A 21,727-nucleotide genomic window follows, 5' to 3' on the forward strand; every position below is an offset into this window, starting at 1 on the left:
TTCCGGCGGCGCTGCGCAGGCGCGGGGCAGCGGCACCGCGAAACCCGCTTGGGAGCCTTCGGAATTAGCCCAAAATTCGCCCTGGGGCCATCTGAATTACCCCAAAAGTCACCCTGAGGGCACCCGCACACCCCGAAGTTCATCCTGGGTGCATCTGAACACCCCAAAAGTCACCCTGGGGTCACCTGAACTACCCCAAAGTTCATCCTGGGGGCATCTGAACACCCCAAAAGTCACCCTGGGGTCACCTGAACTACCCCAAAGTTCATCCTGGGGGCATCTGAACACCCCAAAGTTCACACTGAGGGCAGCCGTACCCCCCAAATTTAACACTGCGGGCTCCTGAACTAGCCCGGAATTCACCCTGGGGGTACCCGGACTACCGCGAATTAACATTGGGCACATCTGAATCCCCCAAATTCGCATTGGGGGCATCTGAATAACCCCAAAATGAACATCGGGGGCACCCAAACCACCCCAAATTCACACTGGGGACACTTGAACCCACCAAAAATTAACACTGGGGGCATCTCAACCTCCCAAAATTAACATTAGGAGCATCTGAAGCCCCCCAAATAACCATGAGGATATCTGAAGCCCCCAATTTCACATTGGGGGCACTTGACCCACCCCAAAATTAACATCGGGGACTCCTGATCAACCCCCAAATTAACACTGGGAGCACCTAAACCCCCCAAATTCATATTGGGGGAACTTGCACACACCAAAAATTAACATTGGGGCACCCGAACAACCCCAAAATTAACCCTGGGGGCACCTGAACCCCCCCCAAAATTAACAGGGGAATCTGAAATCCCCCAAATTCACATTGGAAGCATCTGAAGAACCCCAAAATTAACCTCAGGGGCACTTGAACCTCCCCAAATTAACCATAAGGGCACCTGAGAAACTCCAAAATTAAACTTGGGGGGCACCTCAGCCCTCCCAAAATTAACCCTGGGGGCACTTGAACCCAACAAAATGAACCTGGGGGGCACCTGAGCCCTTGCAAATTAACCTTGGGGGCATCTGAACCCACCAAAGCAATCCCAAACCCCCAAATCAAACCTTGGGGGCACCTGAATCTCCCCCAAAATCAAACCTTGGGGCTCAAGGGGGCATCTGAACTCCCCCTCCCCAAAAAAGGAGGGGAAGGAGTTCAGCACATAAAATGAGGCTGTTAAAATACCCAGTCACAAAACTGCCTTTTTGATACAAATGTGCTCCCCCCAAATCTCTTTTCCCCAAGTAATTAATTTTTACAGATTGCAAAATCATCAGAAATTTGTCAAAATGCCTCTTGATTCAACTCTCTATAAAATTTTAATGACTGTGCTCTTGTTAACTAAATATTTGAAACAGAAAAATAACCAGTACTACAGTTGCTTTTTTTTTTTTTTTTAAACAATAAATAAGCAACTTGGTTGGTTTTTTTTTAAACAAGAATGAAATAGAAACTTTGCACATCCAAAATACAATATACAACTTATTTCCAAAAGGACTTCCTGATGGCAGAAACATTAAAACCAGGTGATGAACGGAAGTTTTCCTATAGAGACCAGGTGATGTTGCTCGTTGCAGCTTTTTCTTCCAAGTTCCACAATTCCCTGATGGATTTTCCTACTTGGAGCATGAGGTGTGGGGCTCCATGGTTGGATTTTGGTCAGAGGCTGGTGGAATCAAGATTTGGTGGTGGTGGTGGTGGCAAATTCGTTACCTTTAGGACTGACAAAGAGTGAATGTCCCCAAGACACCAAGCTGAATTTATCTTTTTGGGAAGGCTGATGGGATAAGGCCAAAGAGGATTTTTAGACTTAAACCATATTTTATCCAGCTGAAATGCATCATGTCCCCTTCCAAAAGAACAGGTTGTGTGGGCTGTATGGTCAAGACCACGACAGCAGAGGTGAACAATTATCTAGAAATGAAGTTGTATCAGTTTTTCGTAACGCAGGAAACAAGAGATTCCCATAAAAAGGATTTGCTGTCAAACTTCACTTAAAAACCCAGCTTAATACAGAGCTGTTCTGGAACAGCAGCAAAGTTCACTAACAAACCACTCTGAGGTGTCCCAGTATCTCCCTGCCCTGGTTCATGTGGAGTGGAGCTGGCTTTGTCTCTCAGTCTCAGCTTTCCTCTCCTGCCTGTGGGTCATGGCAGCCCAAAAGGTGATTTTTTTCAGCACTTCCTGCAGAAGTTTGGATGGCAAGCAGGGAATTTGGTTCTCCAAGAGAGCTGCATTCTTCCCAATGCAGTCAAGACACAGCCTGAGGAAGGAAAACAGAAAAAAGAAAAAAAAATTGAAGTAAATGGTTTATATTCTAACAAATGACACCTAATAAAAGCTGGTGATGTGCACTAATTACAGGTGTTAATTACAGGTGTTGTGGGTGCACATGCAGGGAATTACACAGCACCAGTGATTAAACTGCTGTGCAGCATCACACACTGAAGGGTTCAAGAATTTCCTGAGGAGGCAACTGGGTATTTTACCCCATTTCTGCAGGAGTATGTGGCTGAAGCACCACCTGGGATAGTGGGAGGTGTCCCTGCCCATGGAACAGGATGGGATTTGATGTCCCTCCCAACCCAAACCATTCTGGGATTCTGTAACTCCAACTCACCTGAGCAGGGAGTAAGGCTGAGTCTGAAATATCAACAAATCACTGCAGTGACCCTGAACAACAGAAAAATGAGAACCATTAGAATGGCAAACAGCTTCTCTACCTCAGGTATTTTCTAGATTAATGTCACATTTATTACCACGTGCATGACTTACAACTGATTATACCTGACTAACTATTTAGAAGGAATCTGAATTACAAATTCCTTTTTATTCTCTCCATCCAGAAAGCCTCAGGTGGGGACTCCTCAGTGCAATCAGTGGTGTGTAAACTATAATAATTTTCTCAGTGATGTGTAATTTATAATGGTTTCAGTTACCAAATTGAGCCAAGGTCTCAATCTGGTTTTGTTTTTTTTTTAATTAAAATCCTATATAAAAATATATTTATGAATTGATTTGCTCAGAGATATTTTGGACTCCCTGTTCCTGGAAGTGTTCCAGGCAAGGCTGGAAGGGGCTTGGAGCAACCTGGGATAGTGGGAGGTGTCCCTGCCCATGGCAGGGGGGTGGATTAGATGGACTTTAAGGTCCCTCCTAACTCAAAGCATTCCACGATTTTACATCAATTATAACTATCCCAGTGATGGGATTTATTGTTCAGTTTACTGACCGTGTCCATAAAAAGCAAATCATCTTTGCTGCCACCAAACACCATCACTTCTCCCTCCTGTCCAAGGCAGGCTGTGTGCCACAACCTGGAAATAAAACCAGAAACACAATGAGTGCCCAAGAAACAAGGAGTCGTGTGGTATCAGCAAGACCAAGCCATTATTTCAGAGGTAAAAAATAGTACCTTAAAATATGTCACTTGTTTGTTTAATAATATAAAAGGAGAGAGCAATGTGACTCCCCACCTCATGAGAGTTATTTTCATACAGACCAATGTATTTTGTCATTATTTGACTCTTCTGTACTCTGGGCATACAAACTTTGTCTTACTTATCACCACAGTGGAAAATTTTTAGACAACTCTACAAACCAAGCTTTTGCCAAGCTTTTCCTTTGGCAATTTTCCACTTTCTTTGATTCAGAAGTACAAATCTCGTGGCTTTCAGACTGGGGGGTTCTCAGTACTGACACGGATCCCTGAGCACTTGGATCTCCAGTTATCCTGCTGCAGTCTCACACTTCCCCAAAAGATTCCTGGGATCACTTTCTGTGAGTCGATGACTTACATCACACCAAGGAAGTTTTATGATACACAATAAAGACCCCACAAAAGCAAAGCCTGACTTTATAATCTCTTTTTCACAAAGCTTCTGCCCTTTCAGCAGCCACCCCTCGTGAGATTTATTTTTCACCATCAGATTTTTCTGCTGGTCTATCACCACTGCTGATCGGCTTTAGAGCTACTGAACCAAAATCAAATGCACCACTGAAGTTTCATGCAAAAATAAACGTTCCCCCTTTCTTTCTCCATTCACATCAGTCCTTAGGAGGTACCTCACCTTTTCCCTTCCTCATACCTGTGGACAGATCTGTCTCTGCCTGATCTGCATTAGGGAAACTCTGGGCTTGGTCACGGAGAACACTGGGAAGCCTTTCCTGCCTTGATTCTGGTGACATCCTAGCTCGCAACCTGAGGCTTTTCCTACTGCCTGAGAGTTTCTGTCCTCCCATGGGCTGCTCTAACTTATCACCTAAACATTCTAACAGAGCACATTATTGAAATCACACAGGGCTCTTCCAGCTACAGCAACAGCATTACATGGGAATGATAACATTGGGAATCCAGGAGTTAAACAGTTTGTTCTCTATTTAAACCCAGCATGCAAAACGTTGGCTGAAGTACAACTGATGGACAGAAAGAGGAACAGTATTTTCTACCAATTCAGCATCACCCAAGAAGGCAGTTTTTTTAGAAATTACTACAACTGAAGGTTGAAGGAAATTATTCTCTTCAGAATTTAGGGAGGGATTCAGAGCTGCAGAAGCATCAGCAAAAGACACCAATGAAATGTATTACAAAAGAAGAGAAATATATAAAAGAAGTACACATGTATGTATTACTGCCCTGCACTTTAAGTCACAGGAGCAACTGAACTGCCTTAAAGCTTTTCCAGCTGCAGAGACCCTGCAGTAAATACAATTATGGCAAAAGTACTTCACACTTAACTAGTTCAATGTACAGACAGGTTTTTTGTATGGCTCCTGTTATCCAGGTTTCCAGGAGCTATTCCAAACCCACCTGGACACATCCCTGTGTCACCTGCTCCAGGTGACCCTGCCTTGGCAGGGGATTTGGACTGGAGGATCTCCAGAGGGCCCTTCCCACCCTAAGATTCTCTGAGTTCCTGAACAAGGTTAATGAGGTTTGGGGTTTGGCTGAAGGAGGGGAGGTCCTTTACTTCTATAAAGATTGAGGTCAATGAAAGGTGCTCAGCCCTAAAACCCAAATCCCAAAATCCTCAGGTGGCGGAGACCCATGTTTGGAATTGAGGGAGCTCAGAGACTCCTGCCAGGATGTGACCCAAAGGCTCTGCTCCCTCAGGAGCCAGCAGAGCCAGGACACAGCTCCACTCCTATCCCACTGTGGGATCTGCCCTGGGATTGCCTGGGAACCACCCAGGAGGGCTCAGGAGCTCCTGATCCCAGCCCCACTGCAGAGCAGGGCACAGAGGTTACTGAGCTGCTGCTCCTGGGGCTGCTCCCCAGCACATCCCAGCCCTTCCTGAGCCTTTTCCAGTAAAAATCATGTCACAGGGAAGGTTTAGGAAATTAAAGAACTGAACACAGACCCCTGGCTGCTACTGATGTGCTGTATTTAAGGACTCCTCAGCCCTTAAATAAAGATCACAAAAAGAAAACATCAGTAATCATAAAAAGAAAATATCAGTAATCATAAAAAGAAAACATCAGTAATCATAAAAAGAAAATATTTGGTGAGGCTGAGATCTGAGTTTATTTGGGCTTGAAAGAGTCTGAAGTGTAAGAAAGCAGAGAAGTTGGTTTAGCTGTGGCTGTTGTATTTAAAAGACAGCCCAGAACAGTATAAAATGGGAAAAAAATGAATGGAGGTGAAGATATTTCAGTAACAGACACAAGGCAGGAAGCAGACCAGAACTGGACATTTTTGTATCAGAAAAGAACGACAGAAAATTGTGCTGAGAGTTCCTGGGTGAATGCAGAGAATGAATTCAATGAAAACCTGAATATTTACTATCTAGAGCAAACCAGGGCGACAGCATTTAATTTAGAAACACAGATAATGCTTCAAACGCTGTTAACACTCAGTTTTGCTTTTGAACCCTGAAATTTGCATCAACTTTTTCATGGTCCTCTCCTCCCCTGTGTCTAAAAATGCATTCAACATTAATTAATAATTTTATAATTCTCCTTGGTTATTAATTCCACAAATTTTTATGGTTTTGTAACAATAATTTGGCTACAGAGCACCAGGTTAGTTGGACACCCAGATCCTTCATCACAAAAACATCTTTTCATGCAAGTAAGCATCAGTGATAACAGAAACACAAATACAAAATGAGGTATGAAGGCAAATAAGGTGTTAAAGCAAACTATTCAACCACACTGCATAAAAATACTGTTCAATACTTTAAAAATTGGTTAATTTTTAAACCTAATACAATTTCAGCACACAGGATTTATGTTTCTGTACCTAGGCCTGCTCTTAGGCAGATGGGTGAGCTGTTTCCATCCATTTGTTGCAATGCTGTGGATCCAACCATCACCTACAATGTAAGAACACTTATTAGTGGGGTTTTGGGGACCAAGAATTACCTTTTTTTATCTACACAAACAGCTCTGTGTTCTAAGAGCATGTTTTATTTAGCTAACAGTAACATCATCACTTCATGAAGCTGCATCTTTTCCCTCTTTGTAATTTAGTGTTGTCACAGAACCCTCACTGCACTGAAATCTGGAATTAAAACACACTTAATCTTTCTTCTGGGTAAACTGAGAAAATTCTCCCAGTGGATTTATCTGTAAAATTATTATTTTTGTCTTAAAATTATTTTTGCTACTTCCAGGTTTTTTCATGAAAACAAGTTGCCTTTTCTACAAAAGGAACTCCTGTAAGACTATCCCACACCCTGTCTGCATGAGTTGAAGTGCACAGTGGAATAATAATCTCTAAATTACTTACTCAAAGGAACATTGTCAGAGCTTAGTCCACCAAAAAGGAAAAGTCTGTCATCCCCTATGGGAGTCAGCGTGTGCCAGGAGCGATCTCTGGGTTTCTCTCCACTGATATTAATCCTGGGTGAAATAAAGAAACAAAAACCCCCAAATTTTCAAATGAAGCTGAAAATCAACTTGGCAGAAAATTTCAGTTTGTCCTAGAACAACTTTGGATATTTCCCCAGAGAAAAACCAGATTAAATACCCAAGTAAACTGCATGTACATGTAGGGAAACAGTTGAGAAAAAATTTCATGAATCCTCAGGGGCCCCTCCACTCCAAGGAAAATGAATTTAAATGACACAAGAATCGTGGCTTTGCCTTTCATCCCAAAGCTACCAGCTCTTCAACCTTCAACTCTGAAATAAATATTAGTAAAGAGGGGATTTCCTAAGTACAAAACAGATGTAGGTTTATTAGAATCTCATATCATCAAAATGCAGATTTGAAATCTGTTCCAGCTGAGCTGCTTTGAAATTGATTTTATTTTAGCTGGGTTTGCTTGAGAATGTGAACAGTAAAGATGCTGATATCCCGAAAAACCAGTTTTGGTTGTTTTTTTAACTCCACTTTCCTGAGGTAACATCTCACACACAGATGTGAGCTCAGCCTGAGCAGTGCAGACACCCATCTGAATTCCCTCTGCACCCAGTGAAGAAATCCAGGTCCTGACAAACCCAACTGAGATTTATTGTCCGTGGCTCCCTCTGGAGCAGCTGCCCCGTGCCCAGAATTGCCTTGGGTGAGGACTGGAGGGATCTCCCTGCTGGGAATTGCTGAGTTTTCCCTCTGGAGGCAAAGGCTGAGGGATCAGAGAGAATTCAACAGGGATTGCGAAGTGCCCTGCTAAATTTGGCACTGAAGTTGAGGCCAAGTTGCAATGTTTGTTTGAATCCAAGTGCCTGCTTTGGAAAAGAAGCTTCTAAAATTGGCCAAGGGGCAGCCTGGGCTTTGATGGTTAAAAAACCCCATAAAACAGATACTGATCAGTGATAAAATTTCAATTTTCATGCACAAGAAATGATCCCACTACCAGAAATAACCTGATATTGAATGACAATTTAGTAGAGCTCAAGGTAAGGAAAGCAACTTCTGGGTAGTGGCAGCTAAAATAAATCCTGCAATCTCCTGCTGGATGATAATCCTGGGTTAGTGGGTTCATATTATGCAGTTCCTTAAGGAAGCTGTGTAGAGTTGAGTAAGAAAAAAAACTTGGCTGGTTAGGAAATAAAATCTCAATTTACTAATAATTATTTATTGGCTCCTTTTGTGATTAAGAGATGAAATACATAACGAATAAATATGAACACTTTATCTCCTGTGAGGTGCCAACAGCAGCACACACTGTGAAAACTCTTTTTTCTCCCCAATAGCTTAAATCTTTTTTTTTTTAGTCTTAAATCACTCTTTTCAGTCTCTCAAAGACTCTTTGCAGAGATGCTGCAATAGCTGAACAGAAGATTCCTAAATTTACAGGGATCCAAGTCTATACTAAATCATGGATAAATCTTACAAGCTGTTCTTGGATCACAATACAGAAATAACTTGAATTTTGGAAAAGTCTTCATTTTTTAGGATTTCCTGGTCTTTTATGGAAGAGGCCCTTCCCCAATTTGTGCTGTGATTAGCTCAGCTACAGACAGTAAACCCAGCATTCAAAAAGCCCTCAAACCTGGAATTCCATATGGATAAATGTACCCAGCCTGAAAATGAGGGTGTTAAATCACTCCATGCTGTGCTTTAAACAGCGTCATCAACGCTTTGGTGCAGAGCAGGAAAAGCTTAGTAACCACCAGCAAATTAAATTCAATTGAAATCACAACCTCGCAGCTGTTAAAGCAGTCCCCAAACCCTCATTCTCCTCTTGGAAAAGCTGCAGGAATAGGCTCTGGAACTATTTAACAATATGTTTCCATCTTCTAAATTCAGTTTGAAGTGTTACAGAGGCAAACCTACCTTCCAGACCAAGTCCAAGTGTCTAAATTCAGGCAGTGCAAATCATTCATTCTGGTTTGCTAAAACAAAGAAATAAAATCCCACTCGGGTTATTTTAAGCAAACAATAAACAAAGCATTTCAGTGAAGCCTTCCTGGGACAGAATATTCCAAGTACCAATATTTTGAAGAAATCTGTACCCATGTGCCTTAATATAAATCTGAATTATGTGGCAGATGAAAAGCTTTTCTCCTCACAAAAACCATGCAACTCTCAGGAAAGTGCCTGTCAGGAATATTTCCAGTCATGCAACAGCACTGTGGGGCCAATTTTAGCTTTTAATAGTGAAGAACTTTGTTATATTTATCCAATTCCTGCAAATGTATTTAACTTCCATCCACAGAACTCCTGGCAGGGAAATGCAGAAGGTGTTTTACTCTCCTATTGTTGCCTCATGTTATTTTTCTTGACATCGTGATCAGAAGTTTGTATCCTCCTGTCTGGCCACTACTCCTTGGAGTATCCTGGTAGTGCTGTACTCAGTATATTCCCATTAAAAGTCCATCATTGTCTGTGCTTTTCCCTCTTTTCCTTTTACAAAGTGATCATCAGCAAGGACAAGGTTTTAGGACCCTTTAGCATTTGCCATAAAATCCAATCAGAAATCCTTCCACTTGCTTATCTGCCTGTGATTTGAGATGAAGTCTCTGACTGCCTTGGGGGTGGTGAAGGTGATAAAAGGATTTCCTTGCTTGACTGGCAGCTGTGATTCCCCTGGGGACTACAAAAACCATCTGGGAAGTAGGGAAATGCATCTTGCCTTACCTTCCAACTCCTTTTCTCCCTGGGCAGTCCATAGATCTATTAGAAAAAGCCTTTCTCCAGCTTGCAGATCCTCTGAGGCAGAACTAGGCTGAAAGCAGTGGTTTTACCCCTAGGAGGGAGTCTGAGGGACTTCCAGAGCTGTCCAGCAGAGCTCTGGGAAGTCTCTCAGGGATTTTGGGGAACAGCAAGGTTTTCAGGAATGCTACGGCCTCCTCTGCCCAAGTACTGCTAACCCTGCTGTCCTGGGAAGGGAATGGTAACCAGCATTTTGGGATGCCTTTGGAGAGGGCAACAGGATAAAGACAAGCAGATTGTGAGGGTTTGGGGCATTGCCTGAGACATTTAATCCCTCAAGAGGGTGATTAAAAACACCAAGGTGTGGTCCAGCTGACAGCCAGGGGAACAGATCTGTCTTCCATGACAAGTCTATCCAGTTTCCTGCTCCTTCTGGTGGCTTTGAAGGGGATGAGGACCAAACCATCCAAGCAAAAAGCAAAATGCACTTGGGATCTTCTGCACTCCTGGGGAAAACCCAACATCCTGGCCTCTACAACTGAAAATATTCAATCATATTGGAGTAATACAATTTGATATGAATGATATATATCAAAGAAAGCTGCTGTTATGTTGAAATTTAAGGTTTCAAGAGGATCCTGTTTGAGACCTCCTCGCTGACCTTCCCTTCCTAGGCATTGGGTAGAAGATGGAGAAGTTCTCAGTTTCATGGTGCCTGGGAAATCAATGTATTAAATTCTTTACATTCTCATGATTCAACAGCTGGACAGATGCATAATTACAGCAACCTCACTTTGAATTCAAAACACCACCAGCTGGACAAGATTCAGGCCTTTAACATGGCTTTAACAAATAAAAGCACCTTTCCACCCAACCCTTCTTTGGGAAGCTGGAAAGAACACAAGTTTATGGGATCATCACTTGCCACACAGTTCTCCTGCATTTCTGCTTCCTGCTGTATTTAATCATTCTGCTGCCAATCCTAAAATGATTCTCAATTGGCTTAAGAGCACCAAGCCTCCTAAGAGGGTTTGCATTTCCCTTTGAGCTACGAGGGCTCCTGAGACATCCTGCTTATCTCGGGCAAGTCCATTTCTCTGCAGCCCAGTGCACGTTAAGCAGGACCTGCTTTGTCTCAGGATGAGCACGATGAAAGGCTTTAAGGGTGACATTATTCACTGCTGGGACAGGGAATTCTGCAGCTCTCCCTCCTGCATTTACAATCAAACAGCTATTCCAGCTCCAAGCTTTGTCAAGAGAAGGACTGCAGCTCCAGGAATCTTCTGAGCTTTGCTGACAGGAGGGGTAACAGAAAATATAAACACGCTTACATTAAGGCACCAGATGTGTGAAGAGCTGCTGCAAAGACTTTGGTTTATTACTTCATTCTCAACATGAAAATTTTCCACTTAAATCAAACATAAGACTTGCATCAACTTCTGGACTAACTCTCCTTCCTTCCCACTTTCTCCCATTCCTGTTTTGCCAGGGGCTTACCTGAAGGAACTGAGTCCACATAACACTTCTGAGCCTGTTTTCAAATGATTCCTGGTACAACTGATTCTCATCATCACCATCATCATCATCTTCTTTTACCAGTTCTAGCTCCAAGTTTGGAAAAAGGTGCCCTTTCCTCCCAGAAAGATGAATAGGAGAAGCCTCATGACACTTCCTGGCCCTTTCTGGTTCCTTGCAGAGCCTTTTCCCTGGGAAGATTTGTATTATGGTGAACTAGAAGGAGAAGGAGGAGCAGAGCAACCCCGTATTTGCTCCTTAATTTCTGGAGAAAAGCAAAACTTCATCCTTTGGGGAGGAATTACTGCTGGCGTCAGGAAATTTAAGTGTTTTTCTGCTGTCTTTAGCTTTCTCGTTTCACGACTTACATTAATTCCTCAAGCCCCACTGAATGTTCCCTCACCTTTTTATGTTTCCTTCCATTTATTTCTAGGATAGAAAATAGATCAATAATAATCACCAAGGTGAAAATTACACTCGCTGCTCTCCTACAGAATTAAATACAGCTTTCCACAATTTCACTCTTCTCTGACACACTTTCCCAAGTGGTTTCACTGAAATTTGGCAAGTTTTTAAGGAAGCTGAAGAGAAAAACCTTTTCAGATCAGAGCCTTCTGAATCCTGTAGTGTCAAACAGAGTTAAACAGAAGCCTGAGGGCAAATCCTCTGAGGGCAGATCTAATCATGCAGCAGCACAGTGGAGGAATGGCAGGTGAGCTCCAGCTAAATTGTAATTTCACTTGCAGAGGCTGCATGAAACCCCAGCTTGAGTTACAGAGCAGTTCAAGAGTGCAGCAACCCTGAGGTGAGCACAGAGCCCTCACTGACAAATCCCTGAGGGAAGGAGGCTTTGGAAGTGTTCAGGAATAACTGGCAGGGCAGGAGGGCCTGGGCTGCACCTTTGCATCTTCTCAGCTGGGTTCTTTCCCCTCTCAGCTCCCTGAGTGGGGAGCAGGACTTGGCTGTGGTCAGCAAGGGTTCAGTTATGAGCACAGAGAACAGAGCAAGTGCAGGGCAGAGGCACAGGGCTCACTTAGAGCATGGATAACCCTGATTTTCCAACCTCTTCTCCAATCTCTTTATTTCCATCAGTTATTTGCAAACCCAGTTTGTCCAGACCTACAGCTCTGGAAGGTGCTGAGTGCAGCTCTCTCAGGCTTGAGCAACAATTCCAGAGATCAAAGGTCACATAATGGCAAGAACAAACAGGATCAATTTTCATTACTTTCTTTTCTGTTTGCTCTGGAAAGGCACTTAAATAAAAACCTCCTGCAGTTGTGGGAAGCCATTGAGACTGGAAAGTGGCTGGACATGGTGTGGTCACTCTGCCCCTGTTTGGTGTGTGGGGCGGGTTTCTGTTTGAGCAGCAGGAGTGGAAGCACTGCAGGTTTGCCAAAGCAATGTCACAGCAGGAAAAACAGGGAATGGGGAACAAAGTGCAGTTTTACACTGCTGTTTGCCAGGACGTGGGAATACAGGGCGTGAGGCTGTGGCAGCTTTCCAAGGTGGAGTTGGCACATGTTCACCGTGGGGCATTCCCAAACTAATTCCTTCTTTTGTCTAGAACAGAACTACAGGAACTCAGCACTGGGGGCTTTCAGAAGCTTCTTCACTGTCACTTTCTGGAGTAGAGATAGAAAACATCCAGGCTCATCCTCTAGCTGAGTAGGATTAAAGGCTCTAAAATCAGCTGTAGTGAAAAGAGCTAAAGACTTAAATTAAAAATAAAATACAAGAGTGCACAGTAACTTAAACTGGGAGGGTTTTAACTTGCCTTACAGAATCTCTTCTTATATTAATGCTTCAGCAGAGAAGAACTGAGTAGAAAATCTCCTTTAATTAGCACTGGAGAATTTCCAAGTGTTGCCGAGAGGTTTGAGTATCTCCTTGCCTACCAGGGGTGGCTTCATGTTTTTTAGGTACAGATAATCAGGGGGGTGATGCCTATGGCTTTTTTAAGTTAAAAAGAGTCAGGAAGAGTTAAAATCACACAGCCACAATCCAGGCCTAAATTAAATATGCACAGATTGCATCCTTTTGTCTATTACCTCTTCCAGACATCTGTATTTCAGTCACTTACGTGCAAAAAAGGGCAAAATTAAATTATAAAGCCAACTCGAATCTGTTATTTACCATGTAGTCATCTATGTTTTACCTTTTTTTGGGACAATCATTAACATTACAGACAGATATACTCTTCTTTTTGTAGAGGGTGATGACAAGCAGCATCCTGGATTCAAAGCCCTGAACATCCAGGTTAGGCCAAAGACATTTGGGATTTTTTTCCTACTACAAAACGAAAAAGAAATAACTGCCAGGAAAATAGTATGACTGCCAAGAAAATATTTAATTACCAGCACTCGTCCTCCAAAGATGTAACCTTTATTTCCCAGCACAGCACATGTATGAGCTGCTCGAGGCTGAGGTGGATCTCCACCCTGAAAGAACCAAAATAACCCTTCAGAACATCAGCAAATCTCCTGGACAGTTGTATTTTCTGATGTACAAATCATCAGGAACTGCCACTAAAACCTCTGGAAATCACATCTTAAAATTTGATGTTATATCCACATGTCAAGAAGTCCTCCCAGTGTAAATCAGAACTGAAGGTGGCAAAACTGGCTTTTACTTTGCAATGGTAATTTTAGTTTTTGCATTTGGTTTTATAGGAATTTTAGAACATCTTGTAAAGACCATAAAATACTGTCAGATACTCTAAAATATACAATTTCTACTGAGTTCCTACATAAACTCACCTGGATTTTAGGAACTTTATAGAATATTTTCATCTCCTGTTATCTGTGACAGGTTATCCATGTTAATTGTACATGGATACAGTTTTCCAAATCCTCTGCTCTGGAGCCAGGCTGGGAGAGCTGGGAATGTTCACCTGGAGAAGGCTCCAGGGAGAGCTCAGAGCCCCTTGCAGGGCCTAAAGGGGCTCCAGGAGAGCTGGAGAGGGACTGGGGACAAGGGATGGAGGGACAGGACACAGGGAATGGCTTCCCACTGCCAGAGAGCAGGGATGGATGGGAGATTGGGAATTGCTGGCTGTGAGGGTGGGGAAACCCTGGAATAGAATTCCCAGAGAAGCTGGGGCTGCCCCTGGATCCCTGGAAGTGTCCAAGGCCAGGCTGGAAGGGGCTTGGAGCACCCTGGGATTGTGGAAGGTGTCCCTTCAAATTACTTTTGCCAGTATCAATGTCTAGAGCACAGTAATTATTCAAAACTCAGTAAAATCACAATTGTGTCAAGAGATGAGACTAAAAACCACTCACTCGAATTGTTGGTTGAGACCATGTCTGTGTGGTTGTATCAAAAACATGAACATCATTGTGCCATCCCCAGAATATCTGTCCTTCCTAAAAAAGAAGAAATTTAAAAAAAAATTTTATTTAAAAATCTTTCTGCTTATTGAAGGATACAAACCTAGAAGGGATCTGTTAAAACAGAGAATAAACTTCATTAGAAGATGTGGTGATATTTTTAATAATGCTGCAGCAGCTTAGACTCAGTTGAAGGTCAGCAGTGCTCAGGGATGTTCAGGCTGGTGACATCTGAAAATTGGCTTTGGGCCCCAACATCAGACACTGCAGCAGACAAATTTCACCTTCTCAATTTTATTGTAACACACTGAGAAATAAATAGATTGTAAAAATACTAATTCCTGTGTGTCAACCTTTACCATTTGATATCAGGAGCTTCCTGTCAATGCTCTGATCAGTCATCTTTGTATCAATTAGATGAAATTACTGTAGGAAAGTTGATAATCCAGGCGCCTTTCTGGAGAACAAATTCAATAAATTAACTATGAGTATTTGTCAGTTAGACTTGGGAAGCTACAAATTCCCTGGTGTTACTTCAAAGAAATAAATCACATAATTTTCTGGGAGTTCAAGCTTTAAATTACACTTTCAGATTGAAATCCTGCCTTTTTCCTGCTTTGACAGCATTTAATTCATTGCACTCCAAGCCCAGCACTGGGAACCTGGAATATGTGGAACAACCACCACTCCCAACGTGCAATACCTGGAATTTCAAATCTTAAAAGATTCCCAATTTGCATTTCTGCTGATGCTACAAATAAAAGAAAAACCAGACAAATTTTCATACTCATCAAGGATGATGAACAGGATCTTTTTTTTCCTCAATCTGAAAGGACAAATCAGAGGGAATGGGGACAAATCTCTTACCCAAAATGCATCGTGGACATCGAAACAATCACTGAGCTCATTGTGCTTCCTGCAGCCATAACCCCCAAAATAGATTAGCCTGAAACAACAAAAAAACCAGTTCACTGAGCTGCTCTGTAAACAAGATTAAGATGACTAAGCTGTAATAATTAATATTTTGGGTTACTACTGCACTAGCAATAATATAAACAATGAAAACATTTTGTGTTGTACCTGATGATGCAAACCCTGATGAGGTGAAGGTCACAGCTACACCCTCAATAAACCTGAATGAAACTCACACAAGGAAATAATTCAAGACACCTCAAAGTCTCTGTTCCTCTCTCCAAAGTTTATTTGAAGTGCTGTTTTCAGGCAAAAATGGGAAATAACACCCAGGACAGTGAAATGCCTCCTTCTGCTCCAATTCCTGCCCTTCTCCAGTGAAATTCCTGTGTTTCTGCTGTATTTTCTTGCCAAAGGTTGTACACAGATGTTCCCAGTGTTTGTCCCACAGATGCCTGGGACAAAAAAATCTTTTTTTTTTTAATCTTAAAATGAGATTTTTCAACCAAGCACTACTGCAATCTCCCATGGCAAGGATCCTCACACACTTCCCAGCCCAATATTCCACCCAGAAAAGGGCCATCCGTAAGTAATCCCATTTTAAATGGAAAGGTTCCACTCTATCATCTAAAAGAGGTGATTTTCTCAGCATGCAGATGACCCAATACTCTGAATAAATGCATTTGGTTTTGAATGATCTCGTGTTAACAGCTGGGGAGTTGTTCAAATATCTGTATTTTCCTATCTCTTGCAGTTAAATGAGAATTACAAAACCAAGATACAGCACCCAGGGGCACTGCACAGCTCCTGCAAAACCTCTTTAGATGTGGAGTCCAGAAAGAGATAAATCATTTCCATTTGATAATGTTCACTATATATCATATTCTGACTTGTTTGTAAGAGCTTTAGTAACAAGTCACTGACATGGCACCTTCTTGTGATCACTTATGCCTCATTATCCAACATTTTCCATAATAAACACAAAACCTGGAGTATTTCTGTTTAGGCAAACTCTGTTTATTTTCTAAACACGCTCAGTCACTTTTGCACCACAAATGTCCAGGCTGACTCAGTTCTTGCAAGACAAAGAAAATCACTGAAATGCATTTGGAACTGTCAGCTGTTAAAATCCTTGAAAAGATACTAAATGTATTTATTGCAGGTAATAATTTAATGCTTAAAATAATGAATAGAACAGAGAAAGTGATTTTTATACTGATTTTTAATGTGTTAAAACCATGAAATAGTGCATAGTGACTTTCTAAAGTCTCAAAGCATTCCACAAACTTTCCCTAAATATTCCAACCCTCTCCTAAAGTGGGGTTTTATTTACCATTAATCCAGCTCACATGTGAGGAAATTCTGGTGCAAAGCTGTTAGAAAATCCTACAGCAAGTCAAGCTAAAAATTAGAGTTTCCTGCATCCCAAACCTGTGTTCTCTTCACTTTTTAACACTTTCTCTCTGCAATTAACACATGTTAAATATTTTTCACATGTTACCTGTTCTTGTACACCCAGCAGGAAAGTTTGTCACGTGGTGTGGGAGGTTGACCTTTAAAATTTGTGATTTTTTTCCACCTGTAGGTTCCAGTTTTTGTTCTCAAATTGACGTAATACAGCTTGAAAGGAAAAAAAAATTACAATGTTTTCAGTATAAAGCACAAATCACCACCAGAAAAAACAACCCACCACCCCCAGAAGTCAGGAAATAAAAGAGGAACTGGCAGTGAGCTTACAATGGCAAATACACCACAAAAACGAAGTTAAAGGAGGAGAATTGGCAGCAAGTTTGATGAGAGGCTCCATTTCACTGATTTTCTAGTCAGGAATGAACTCTGACTTCATTTATATTAAATGATAAAACAACTGATTTCAGCTACTTTGTTAATTCAGTTTTCAGTTACAAGGAAAAGTGGTAGCTCTATTTTAACCTTAATTATTACCTGATTATTTAAGGCAGTGAATTGCTATCAAAGAATAAAAATAAAAGTTATATTCAGAGATTAATCTCAAGGTTGTCAAAATACTTTTTTAAAAAACTAATTGGGAAAGCACTGGCATAAATACAGAAAGTTTTAGAAAAATAAAGCTTTTCCTCAAATTTCTCTTTAATTCAAATATAAATACATCAGATAAACAAGGTCAGTATTAGTACTCATTAAAATCAAATGTTATGGAAAAAAAAAAAGACTACAATACCCGATTACTGTATCCTTTATCATCAAATCCCCCAAAAATGTACAGCTTCCCATTGATGCTCGCCCCACAGCTCCCTGACATGGAGGTGGGTAACTCCCCTTCCATCAGGTGCATTGTCCTGCAATTTAAAAAATACATTAAGCCCCTTCAAATCTGCCAAAATGTAACAATCCCAAATAGATTTATTCAGAATTTTTAGACTTAAAGGGTGAAAATACAGTTTGGGCCATAACTAGGATTAGGAACTACAGCTGAAGTTGGGCTCCTGTGGTGGAAGAGAATTTCCAGGTGGATATTGTGTGTTTATAAAACATTTTGATTTTCTGAAGGTGAAATTTAAATTAGAAGAGCTTTAGTAGAGCTGACACATTAATTATTCAAAGTCTGGAAATACTATTAACTCCAAGAATTCCCGAAATGAGAATCTGGCATTGCTGTGATTCAGAAATGGAAAACTGAGGCTCCTGCTCCCTCATTCCTGCTGTGCCCTGCACTCAGCTACACATGTACAGCTGTCTGTGCTGAGAAGAAGCAGATCCTGGTTAAATACAACCCTGAAAAAAAAGTTATATTTAACCCAGATCACTTTCCTGATCCCAGTTCCCTGTGAGCACAAACTGCTGGACTGGGACATCAGGGAAAACCAAGGGAGGGTCAGGGGGTTTTGGGCAACCCTGTCCCACAGGAAAGAGACAGCAAAGCATGGTCTGTGTGTGGGAAGAATTGGGGGGAAAAAAGAGAAAACAGGGGGGGAAAGGGGGGAAAAGTGGGACATAGGGGAAAGAAAAGGAGGGAAAGGGGGCAGAAGAAGGGGGGGAGAAGGGGGAGGGAGGAAGGAAAGTGGGTAAAAGAGAGAGGGAAAGAAGGGAAAAGGGGGGAAGAAAGAAAGAAAAAGGTGGGGAAGAAGGAAATAAAAAGGGGGGAAGAAGGAAACAAAAAGGGAGGGAAGAAGAAAACAAAAAGGGGGAAGAAGGAAACACAAAGGGGGGGAAGAAGGAAACACAAAGGGGGGGAAGAAGGAAACACAAAGGGGGGGAAGAAGGAAACACAAAGGGGGGGAAGAAGGAAACACAAAGGGGGGGAAGAAGGAAACACAAAGGGAGGGAAGAAGAAAACAAAAAGGGGGCAAGGAAAGAAAAAAGGGAGGAAAAAAGAAAGTGGAGGGAAAGAGAAAAAGGGGAAGTTCTGAGTTATTTTTGAGTTGCAATGTATATGGAATTAATACCAAAAATAATACATAATTGTAACCAGATCAAGAGCCCGAGTTCCCAGTGTTTAACTGTTCTAACCTAAAAGTTAATGCATGAAAAACTAAGGCAAAATAAACTGCCAAGTAAATGCACCTGTGCTAACAGAGCCTTGAGCCAACCATTTCCAACGTTCCCTTGAACACAATAATTAGACTTCAGCAATGAATGTGTTTCCTGGAGTTAATTTGCCAGCACAGCTCTGTCCTTCAGTGTTTACATTAAACACCTGCTATTTAACGTAAGCAAAGTCACTGAAGCCTTTTCGCTGCAGATCAGTGACACCTCTGCAAAAATCAGCTTTAGGTAATAATTAAATATAAATGGTGCCACTTGCCATAGCCCACTGTCCATGTCATAGATCCAGAGCTCATCGCTGGGCAGATAAACTTCATTTTCTTCAATTGACTGAAAGAGGAACGTGCAAACGTTAAATCAGTTCTGCTTTCCACACCATACATCTGAACACGAAATGCCAAGCCATGTTACTTAGCAACACTGAATAATCTTAAGGAAATCAGCTACCAGAGCAGAAGTCACACCCCAGTGTTACTGCTCTGAGCATAAAACTAATTTATTTTTAAAATAAACAACTGAATTCCTCCTCGGGACCGCTCAATAAAGGCACAGATTGACCAACTTAACATTTTGCCAAAAAAAAAAAAAAAAAAAGATGTGCAACAACATCAACCAGATTTGAAGCTGCTGAATTAAAACTTGTTTTAGATACTTTTAATCAGGAGCCATTTCCATTGGCATAGTGGAAAAATGTAGAATAAAAAAATAGAATATAAAAAGTGGACTGAAAACACAAAAAGTTACTTGCAGCAGCTGAAGGAAGGAACTTGAAAGACCAAAATGTCAAATATACAGGAGAAAATTAATTCCTCTATGGAAAAAAATATTTATGAAGACTCACGAACAGAGGTCATTAAGAAGGAAAAATAATTTGGGAAATAATGATGAGGAAAAACAACAAACAGGACAAGGAAGCCCAAAAAAATGCAATACTCATGCTGAGTAACAACTAGAGCATTAATTATTGCCTTGGCACTCAAAAGAAATTAAAGCCTGGCAGTGAGTAAGCAGCCAGAGTCAGTAAAGAAATAAAAATAGGATCAAAATTAAACAAATGTGAAGAAGTTAAATACAAAACTGAAATGTAGTTAGTGACAATTCAGTTACTGATATTGATTGCCTGCCTTCCAATGATGTTTTATCACGACTTTCTCACTCTGCCAGGTGCCAAGCAGGCAGGTACATCCTATTTTAGGTACATTTATTCTGCCAGGTACCTCTGCTCTGGTGTTAAACACTCCTGGCAGCTTCTGCAACGTGCAGAAGTTGACTCAATTTAATCTGGATATGTCAGAGGTCAAGAATTTGCTCCAGAAGCAGCCCTGAGCAAATACACCGATGCCAAAAATAAAGTTTGCTGGGCCGGAGTCACCAGCAACACGTGAAAAATGATTTATCTGAGTAAAGGGCTGCTTAAAGAGCAACAATTTTCATAATATTCCCAACAGATAAATACACAAAACTACTCAGAACTTTTGCAAAGTTTATCTGCTAAACTTAATACACATTTTCTGTTTTAAATGTCCCATGAACGCACAATTTTTTATTAAAAACCCCTTGAAAACATAGTGCTCGTTAGTTCAACCTCAGCTTTAAAGACCAGAGCACAGAAAATTACTAAAGATTACCAGTGATTTGGGGGATATTTAGTTATACAGAGTATTATGGAGTTTAAATCCAGGAGTCTCCAGCTAGAGTTCTTTGGTCGAGTATGGAAGGACAAGCTTTGAACATTTTAAAGTTACCTTAGCCAACGAAAAATATAGATAGGATAGACTATGAAACATGTTTACAGAAATAAGAGTTTCCACCTGATAAAGACCAGGAATTACACCAAGCACAGATATTTTCAGTTTTATGGCAAATGTGCACAGACAGATAAGATGAACAGATAAATGTAAACAGAAAAATAACAGATAAAACTAAGTGGATGTATTTAAGGTAGTATCATTTTTAGCTTTCTTCTGGGTTGAATTCATAGAGCTAAAAGACACGAGGATTTACTTATGACAGAATCAGAAGTGTTCTTTCAATGAAAAAAAAAAAGGGGGTTTTAGCCTGCCACCAGCTTGTTTTCGAGGTGACAGCAGTGCTTTCTACAGGAGGAAAACACAGTGTACGCACCACACAGCTACTAATAAATAAAAAAACGCGGGGACTCGGCAACAAGAACATGAATTACATCCTGGAAAAACAGAGCCACAAATGACAGCCGTTAAGGCTTGAAGGGAGACGCGCTCTGCGCAGAGGAACGAAAGGCACGCTGGAAGGGGACGGGAGCGAACCGGCTCCACCAGCCCGCCCCACACGTGCTCCGTGACGGAGGCGGCTGCAAACGGGGCAGGAGGAGGGCGCTGATCGCGGACTCCCCGCGCAGGGAAGGGGCCGCGGGACGAGGCGCTCGGAGCGGCCCCCGCTCGTCCCCTCAGCACCGTCCCCGCCATCCCCTCAGCGCCGCCGTCCCCTCAGCGCCTCCCGCCGCCATTCGAACGGCGCGCGGCCGCCGCAGCCAATCAGCGCCCGCGCCGCAGCCCCGGGCGCCCGCCGAGGGCTGAGGGGCGGCGGGGGGACCCCCCTGCCCCGCCCGGGGCTCCGCTCCCCGCGCCCGGAGCTCCCTGCCGGCGCTCGCTCCCGGCCCCCGTGCAGTCCTCGCCCGCCTTACCACGTATCCTCCCCACACGTAGAGAAAGTTCCCATCCACCACGGCACAGTGGCCGCTGCGCTCCTCGGCCACGCAGAACTGATCCGCGGGGTCCGCCGCCATCTTGGGGGGGGGAGGAAGAGGAGGAGGAGGGAGGAGGAGGAGGAGGAAGCGGCTCGGCTGCCTCAGGGCTCGCGTCCCGCCACCGCCTCCTCCGGGTGAAGCTGCGGCTCCGCCGCCGGTCGCTCTCCTGGGGCGGACGGG

General features: G+C 42.4%; 1 protein-coding gene across 1 annotated transcript; it reads right to left on the reverse strand.

The window, feature by feature from the left end:
- Positions 1–1,315: 1,315 nt before the first annotated feature.
- Positions 1,316–21,696, reverse strand: KLHDC1 (kelch domain containing 1). Its single transcript, XM_082282932.1, has 13 exons — positions 21,485–21,696; positions 19,082–19,152; positions 17,498–17,615; positions 16,799–16,917; positions 15,253–15,331; positions 14,338–14,421; positions 13,414–13,497; positions 8,726–8,784; positions 6,735–6,847; positions 6,246–6,318; positions 3,237–3,321; positions 2,625–2,677; positions 1,316–2,267 (listed from the first exon to the last, which is right to left on the reverse strand). Exons 1-13 carry the CDS (start codon positions 21,584–21,586, stop codon positions 2,093–2,095), a joined length of 1,215 nt encoding a protein of 404 aa, XP_082139058.1. The 5' UTR covers positions 21,587–21,696; the 3' UTR covers positions 1,316–2,092.
- Between the last annotated feature and the right edge of the window lie 31 nt (positions 21,697–21,727).

The sequence above is a fragment of the Coloeus monedula genome (assembly GCF_965178545.1).
Source record: "Coloeus monedula genome assembly, chromosome: 6".
In the NCBI taxonomy this organism is placed as follows: Eukaryota; Metazoa; Chordata; class Aves; order Passeriformes; family Corvidae; genus Coloeus; species Coloeus monedula.

What these genes read in the sequence shown, in the direction of transcription:
- KLHDC1 (XM_082282932.1), bottom strand. Translation starts at nt 21,586, where the DNA reads ATGGCGGCGGACCCCGCGGATCAGTTCTGCGTGGCCGAGGAGCGCAGC. An exon ending in TCTTTGGAGGACGAGTGCTG is followed by an intron (nt 8,785 to 13,413) that starts GTAATTAAATAT and finishes TCTTTGTTTTAG; the next exon opens with CAAACCAGAATGAATGATTT. An exon ending in CAGCCTTACTCCCTGCTCAG is followed by an intron (nt 2,268 to 2,624) that starts GTGAGTTGGAGT and finishes TTCCTTCCTCAG; the next exon opens with GCTGTGTCTTGACTGCATTG.